The sequence below is a fragment of the Mycetomoellerius zeteki genome, unplaced genomic scaffold (genome assembly GCF_001594055.1).
Source record: "Mycetomoellerius zeteki isolate Tzet28-1 unplaced genomic scaffold, Tzet1.0 scaffold914, whole genome shotgun sequence".
Taxonomy (NCBI): Eukaryota; Metazoa; Arthropoda; class Insecta; order Hymenoptera; family Formicidae; genus Mycetomoellerius; species Mycetomoellerius zeteki.
In genome coordinates, this window is record NW_017257952.1 from 413013 (window position 1) to 421474 (window position 8462).

The following is an 8462-nucleotide window of genomic DNA, read 5'->3' on the forward strand; positions in this document are numbered from 1 at the left end:
GTATAATAATGCAACACGGATGAAAGACGAGAAGATCTATCAAAATTCAATGCGTCTTTTAAACATCAATTTGCCTTAATAGACGGTAGGCAACAAGCCAATCGGTTATTGTAATAGTAATTGCATTTTTTAAATGATTTAATAAGATTAAGATATGTGTATATAGTGAGGAAATAATTCTATCATTCATAATTACGTTTCCACAAACTTACACTGGAATTAATTATATTTAAAAAATCGAATTAGGTAAAAATATACCTAAACAATAACACACCTTATAAATCAAAAAAAGTTTATAGCTTTAAACAAATAAAGATTTATGAAATTGTTTGATGTGAAAAGACGATACATTTGAAATGCAACGCAATGCTTGAAAATCACTGCGTCAACATAATGTTAGCCAAATGAGTAACCTTCCATCTCATTTACGCTTATCATAGATAAAATACTATTATGGTCACAATTAAAGACTTCAAATTGGTGCGCTGATTACAATATATGCATCGCGTAATCGCGAGACCTCGGCATTTGAATGGATCATTCGAAGATACAATTGAATCAACGACGGTTTCACATGCGAAGAGAATACGTGACTTAAGCGCGCCGCTACGATACGCGAATGATACGCAACGCACACGCATACGCGCAATTTGATCGCGCACACGCATCGCGTGATTTACGAATCTATTATTAAAATCATATTTTTATCATCTTATGAATTATTGCTAGCTTGAATGTCGAAAATATTTTTCAGTTATGAGATTTCACGCTACTTTAAGTACAATATAAAGAGAATATACGTACAAAAATAATAGCGTATTTTGCATACTTTGTTTGATGAGTAGCTAAAATATATACCAAAAAATTACATCTGTTAATAAAATAAGCTGATTAGACAAGCCGGCGTTATTCGTTTTTTGTAATAATAAATCAAATGTTCTCATAAAAATGTACGTTGAAAGAAAAAAATGCTTACAATTATTATAATTTAACTATAATTTATAGTAATTATCAGTGCCAACTTCAATAACTATTCATAATCAATTAGTAGTTCTATTTTTATAACTATAATTATGATTAATAACTATTCTCTTATAAAAATAGAACTCCTAACTATAATTATTTTATTTTGCAATTATAGTCACAAATACAAAACACTTGTCTCTCATGTGTATTTAAATAAACCGTGATGCATGTGATCCCGCAAACTAATTTTCATTCTCTTCATGAGATTGTATAACTGCAGTGACATTAATCCAACAGAATTAAACTTTTCAAAGAATTATTATTAAAATAAATGAAACCATTTAATACAATATTCTTTGTAAAAGTACTGAAAAATAAAGCATTTACGAAATCTGTCAATTTATTCCAATATTCTACATGCTTATTCATGGCAGGAACCTGCACATCACTGCATCAAGTGGTCATCGTACGGTAGGGTTCTGAGAGAGAGAGAGAGAGAGAGAGAGAGAGAGAGAGAGAGAGAGATGCTAAAGTGTTACATTCGAGATACACTCGATTGCATATTAGCCTATTAGTAACGGAATCGGTAGGGATCGGCGTGGTGTCACGAAATTATCATTGAGTGAGGGAAGCGAGTGGCGTTTCATGTACTCGGAACAACGATGAGCAGCCACGCCGGTCGCGGAGCTGCGGAGAGCAAAGGCGATTAGGGGGCAGCAAGAAGAGACGTCGTAGCCAAATCGAACAGCAGTAGCGTTAAAGCAGTCTGAGAGAATGGCTCGCGGCGCAACACGCTGGAGCGTTCTGTTAGGCTCGCTGGCCCTCGTGCTGGCCCTAATCGCGCCCTTTACCGTAGCTTTATCCAAAAGGGATCTGTACCAGCACACAGGGCAGGGTTCCAACGTCCTCGAAACCGATAGCAATGGAATGCTGCTATCCGCCGAAGCTATCCTCAAAACGCCCATCGTTTTTTACGACAAAATCTACAACTCGATATTCGTGAGTATTAATAGTGAATTTGTTTTTAAGAATATCGAATATTCATATTAACCATTAAGATACGAATTAGCATTAAAATAGTTAAAAAAAATAGTTATTCGAATTGCAAAATATATTTCTCATTAAATACGAATTTATCAGGTCTATATTTAAGTAAATTTTTATCGTTGCATAGATCTATATTCTGTTAATGAATGAGAATTTTAGAATTGTAATTATAATTTACATTGAGATAAATATATAATTAATTTTAATTATCTAATCTTAATCAAAGCGTGCAAAAGTACACAAATGATTCAAAAATAACATAGCATGTGTTATCACGTACATATCAAGTGGAATTGCATATAATGTGAAATAATTTTCATTTCAAAAATAAATTAAAACACGATTTGAGAAGAAAGTTCTTTCTCATTATCATTGTATCATAATTGTGACATGTAATTATGTAAACCGTTTTTAATTTGAAAATTATGTTATAATGTAATCTTTCTATGATTGTACTTTGTCTTATCAATAACTTAAAATTTCTTACAATTCAAACAATTTAAATTTTTTTAAGACGGAAATCGAAATGAAAAGAAAATATTTATAAATTGTTATAATTTAGATTAAAACTCAACAATTTCCAGAGACATTCGGCTATTTGTTTTTTTATTATTTACGACTACGGATGCTTTGAAAAGTTATTATTAGACGCGAATCCGCTATTCTTGTATTTATGCTTGTAAACCGATCGTCGGCGAAAAACACCAGTCCAAAAAAAAATCTGCAAATGTTCTTGATAACCCATTGCAAATCTGTCCTCTCGCAATATTTTTACAATTATTGAGATATTTACCACTTAAGATGTTGTCAGTGTGATGATAACGTGATAGTCAACCAAACTTCATGGCAAAATATCGTATAAATACATTTTATTCTATTTTTATCTTGTATTAATTTCCCCTCTTTGCCGAAAAACCCCCCTCTTTGTCTAAAAACTGCTCCTAAAACATAAAATAGATACAATTAATAAAAATTTGATACATTATATATTATACAATTACAATTTTTTTTATATTAAACTAAATGGAATTGCAAATACATAATTAATGTAGAATAGTATTCATCTCAAGTAGCTTCATCAAAATATGATTTAAGGAGAAAATGTTTTCCTGTGATTATTATATCATAATTATGATAAGTAAACACGCTAACATATGTCAAATTCATAATGTCAAATTATATCAAATTTATTTTTAATCATTTCTATAGGTTATTACAGCTTCTACTCAATATATCGTTATCAAAAACAATGAAGTTAAACGATTTAACTCAAGAAAATATATTAAATTTGATTCAAATTTAGTTTATTTTTATTATTTACTAAGTTCATACGTCAATGTTTTTACTTTGAAACTAACATAGAAATAGATTTCTTTACATTTTGTTACATAAAAGTTAAAAATAACAAAATGTTTTTAACTCAAAAGATTGGATTACCATTGCTTTTTTGATATCAAACAAAATATGTTGTTATCCGATTTTTAACCAATGTTCTAAAACAATTATTAAAACTATATTTTTCATGGATTTATATTGAGCTTATATTTAAATAAATTTTGATTGAAACACAAAAAAGGTCTATGTTCCTTTTTTTGCTAATGAGAACAGTAAACTAGTAAACATTGTAGTTTTGTAATTACAATAATATTTTTAAACGTTTCAATTTATAACTTCAAATTAAAATGTGTTGTAACTTAAAACTATACTACAGTTAAAACTGAAAAGTAAAATTTTGTCACCAGATTATACCTAGTTATCTTATCTCTAAGTTTCAATAATAATAAGAAACTCCCTGATTAGGACAAATTTAAGCCGAGAAAAAATTTACCCAATTCATCAACTTTGTTAATATGAGCGATAACGGTGACGTGACGCACTCTGCCGTAAGTCTGTCTACCCTATCTCTTCGCAGAATGACAAAAAGCTATAAAATTTGTTCACAGACATGTTACAGATTAGGAAACTTAGCGTAGTCACCGCGTGTGACGAACTTCAATTTATGGCCCGGTCTAGAAAAAGTTCCGAGACGACGAGACGAGCGGCTAGGCGACGGCGTGCAATTCCTCGGTTAATATCAATTTGTCGCGCGGTAGACAACGACGAAGCCGTGCGCGCATTCGGTCATTCTCTCAATTCGGCTCGCGGTCTAATCCGGCCGACATCTTCTGGCATGACACGAATTCATTGCGCTCGCGATGACGAACGAACGACTCTCTGGGTAGTCTGGGCGGCACAATCGCGCTTAATTGCGGCGGACGCGCCGCGCTGCTCATCGCGTACAATTTACGAGGGTCCGTTAATTCGTATGAATGAACAAGCTAGAGCGGCGCGAACCGGAAGACGATGCAATGCGCATCCAGAGTCCGAGCCGCGCGATAAGATTCCGGTAGTGTTTACACGCCGAAAGTTCGGTCGTAAACGAAAATGTATAATCTCAAGGAAGTACATGTTGTAGAAACACAAGAGCATGATCGCAATCATCTCTCTGTAGTTTTAATCGCCTTAGAATGTATTACAAAGAAACTCAAAATAAGAGGCATATGTATATATTTATTTCTTTTAAATAAATCGTTTAAATAATGTTTTCATATTTAAAAAATTATGACAGTCTCTCTCAAAGTGTATTTTTGTATCGCGTTTGAAGAAATATCGCTGAAAAATCTTAAAATATATAAGAAGTATTTTAAATAAAGTTTTATGGAGCTAGAAAAATATTTTATGATTATACATTTATACGCATCATATACAAATCATATTTATAATTTCTCTCTCTCTCTCTCTCTCTCTCTCTCTCTCTCTCTCTCTCTCTTCGAGCAATTCTGTAGCGTATCCGAAAGTCATGAAAAATTGTAGAGAGACAATTTCAACTGTTTTTAACCGGTTATCCACGAGAACAATATGAGTTTCAGTATATACTTGATTCATCATACAAACACCGCACATACAACGATTAGACAAACATAGAAACCGCCAGCGTTTAGAAAAGTCCGCAGGACACTGCATGATTTCACTTTTCTGCGAATTGTCGTATTACTACAAAGGTGACGGCATGAATGAACGTTAATTATGTCTGACTAGTCGTGTGCAGATTAATGCGAAGGATTCATCTCTCCAAAGTGATTTATTGCGAATCAAGGTGCATTAGCTCATACGTGGAAGTGTTTATGCACGCCTCCACAGGAAGCAAACTCGTATTATCAACATTTTTTCAAATGTTTTCCTTCTACTGAAACTGCAGCCTTAATTAATGGAGTATCTTTAACAAACTCTGATTAATCTGTACTGAAAGATTATATATGTGTAAATAATATGATCATTTATTATTGAATTCTATTAAATTGTATTAATACACTGAAAAAAATTAAATTTTAAATAAGAAACTTGAGTCGAATAAGGCCCCCACCTAATTAATTTTATTTTTTAAATTTAATCTATTTATCTATTTATGGGGATATTGAAATAAATTAAATGAGAATCAAATTTTTATTACACTCACAAAAATAAAATATATAATCTTATATAATATATAAAATCTTCTATATAAAATTTTTGTAAATAAACAAAAAAATTTTTAACTCAGATATTAAATCTCTTATTATGAATATAATAAAACTCAAATAAAAAATAAATTAAAAATGATAAAGAAATAAAAGTTTAATGGTTTTAAGAGCACTTAATAATTATAATAATTTAAAATCTTTTTTAAATCCTTACTTTTTATAAATTTTTTTTCAGTGTACTGATTGTATATCTGTCATTTGTGACAAGATTATATATAGAAAAAAATTACTTATTTACACAATTTTATGATGCCCTATATTTCCAAGCAAAACTACGCGCGATAGAAACCATCAAATACCGATAGTGAAATTCACTTTCAAATTGGTGTGACTTTCGCAGCCGCCGTTACCAAAATGCCGCAATGAAACCATGATCCGCCGTGATCCGTTCCATTCATCGAGGTTCGTCAATAATTCAAGCGTCCGAAATCATCGTAGCGTTATTGATGACGTGTGTATATGCGCTTCGCTTAGGGATGCGCGTCGAGTCAAATCACACGCAGAAACTCGGCCGGCCAGTCAGCCGGATGGGCTTAAAGTGTAATGACGAATAATTGTGAGAGACTAGGCGGATTAAGAGCCTAGAATGGGAGATTCGATTTTGCAGGTATTGGAATAATACGTGCACGGTAATCGTGTATTCTCCTATGCAATACGCGTGCATCAAATGCGCAGTATGGCATTGCACAGCTACAGACTTCATCTTTTGCGTGGCACAGAACAAGCAGAATATAAGGCTCTTCATGAATTCAAAAAATTCACGGTTCTTCTATTCTCTTCGTCTTTTTAATATAAAAATAAAAGTCGCAAACACAAATAAGAACATATATAAAAATAATTTTCAACTAGAATTAAATTTTTCTATTAAATAATAAATTAAATGTTACTTATGTTTTGATAAAAATATATATTTTTTAAAGAGATTCGTAGTTTATGTTTGCTGTTACCACTGCCTCAAAAAAACGCGCGTTATAACAATAATATATCTATAAGTTTATTTATTTAATATATTTGTCATCATATTAGCTAAGACTTTCCATTTATGGGTTTTAATATAAAATTAAATTATTTCATATTAAAATGGACAATAAAATATTTATACATATATATATATATATAATTAAAATTATAACATTAAATTACATAAAATATAATATGTAGATATATTTATTTGTATGTCGCATTATAATGTCTAATGATCAATGATACAATCATTGATCATCACCGATAAGATATAAACAGAAAGTTTTGTCACTGACCGTTATGGTGGTGTATAGTATAAACAATATTATATAATGTATAGTGAGTAAGAAATAAAAATTATACAGTTAATATCTGATCAAAAACAGAAAATATATAAATATTAACTATATGCTCTCCTATTTTGCTAGTGCAAGTAAATGCACATGTACGTTTAAGTATGTGACAGTGTTGATTACAGAATTAAGTCGCATTAACATCGCGAGACCGCGGTTATGTAAATATCCGCGATAATCTTGATAAAGTTAATCTTGACAATTTTTCACACTATTTAAGTTACATGAAGAAAATTCAAACTAATACGTTTTCTGCATACAAGAAATCGCATGTTTCGCTATGAACAAACACGTCTCGCAGAAATAACGCATTGATTCTTCGTAAAAATAACACACTAAAAATACATCTTACGGCATTCTTTACCTTTGTGCATTAACATAAAATTCAGTGGAAGACTGTATCTTTTCCTGCGCTCAATTAAACATTCACATCAAGATAGAGAGTGATACGACAGCTAACTTATGGTGCTATGCAATTAGCCTTGGCGTTTTCCCACATTATTTAGCGGAGACTTAGTGGGAGGAATTGCGAAATTCCGCTCGCGATTCTTCCAAATCATTCCTTCTGTCGTTGACTTCGTCATCGTCGACAAAGTTCAATTAGTCTCGACACGGAATTCTCAATTAATTTCATTACAGCTTCTTCCGTCTCACCGAGTTTCCTTTTTGAACTTCCGATTACGACATATCTCATCGTAACCTTGAAATCAGTGATGGAAATTCATTGTTTGCTATTTTAAAGAGGAAATTGCTGTTCCATTTTTCTTGCAAATATATTTTAGTTTTTGTTCGCTTTTCTCATTCACCGCGCTCGTTTCGTTAGTCAGACAAACATCATCGTAGGCGTGTAATTTGTTGGAAATGTTGAAGAAAGCGAATGTAAAACTAGATAAATGGAGCTCAAGCATGCAGAGACTCACATGCGAATACAAAGGCGGATGACAATAAACTAATGGACAGAAATTTTACTTCCTGCATTACAAGAGAAATTCAATAAGAATTCAAAACATTTTTGAAGTTTGAGTATTTCCAATAATTGAAAACGTCAATAATAGTCAATGTTTTATTATACCATTCTATTATACAAAAATACTAAGTATTTTTCTCACAAATTAAAATAAAGAAGGATCTCTTTAAAAAGAAATTATTTCCATTAGTTATTTTATGTAATAAATCCGTTTGTCTCATACACGCAATCCTCTGAATAGAGATTTAGACAATTTAACAAACTACAAGAGATTTTTTTTAAATCATGCTTATCTTACAAAATAATAATTGTTTTGAGTGAAAAATTATGTGAAAAGTAATGTCTTATAACTCTTATATGTATATCACCAATACCTAATTAAAATGATTCGAAATATGACATTTATAGTTATATTTATAGTTGTTGAAGGATTTGCGCATTATGTAACTCAAAATTGACATTCCAACAAATGTTTCCTCGGTCAATTCTCATACCGTTATTATGCGGACTCAGGTCAGTGACAAATCGCGGTTGACACAGATGTATATAGCGACGTATCCGCAAACGCGAAGATACGATGATCTACTTAGAGGACCTTCCTACACG

At 31.6% G+C, this 8462-nt stretch overlaps 1 protein-coding gene across 3 annotated transcripts in view; it reads left to right on the forward strand.

Annotated features, from left to right (window-relative positions):
• The first annotated feature begins 1740 nt into the window (after positions 1-1740).
• The window catches only part of Ndg (Nidogen), a 24355-nt gene continuing 17633 nt past the window's right edge, over positions 1741-8462 (forward strand). For all 3 annotated transcript variants that reach the window (XM_018460129.1, XM_018460130.1, XM_018460131.1), the window contains exon 1: positions 1741-1965. In XM_018460129.1, coding sequence (XP_018315631.1) covers positions 1741-1965 — 225 coding nt within the window. The remainder of the gene's footprint in view (positions 1966-8462) is intronic.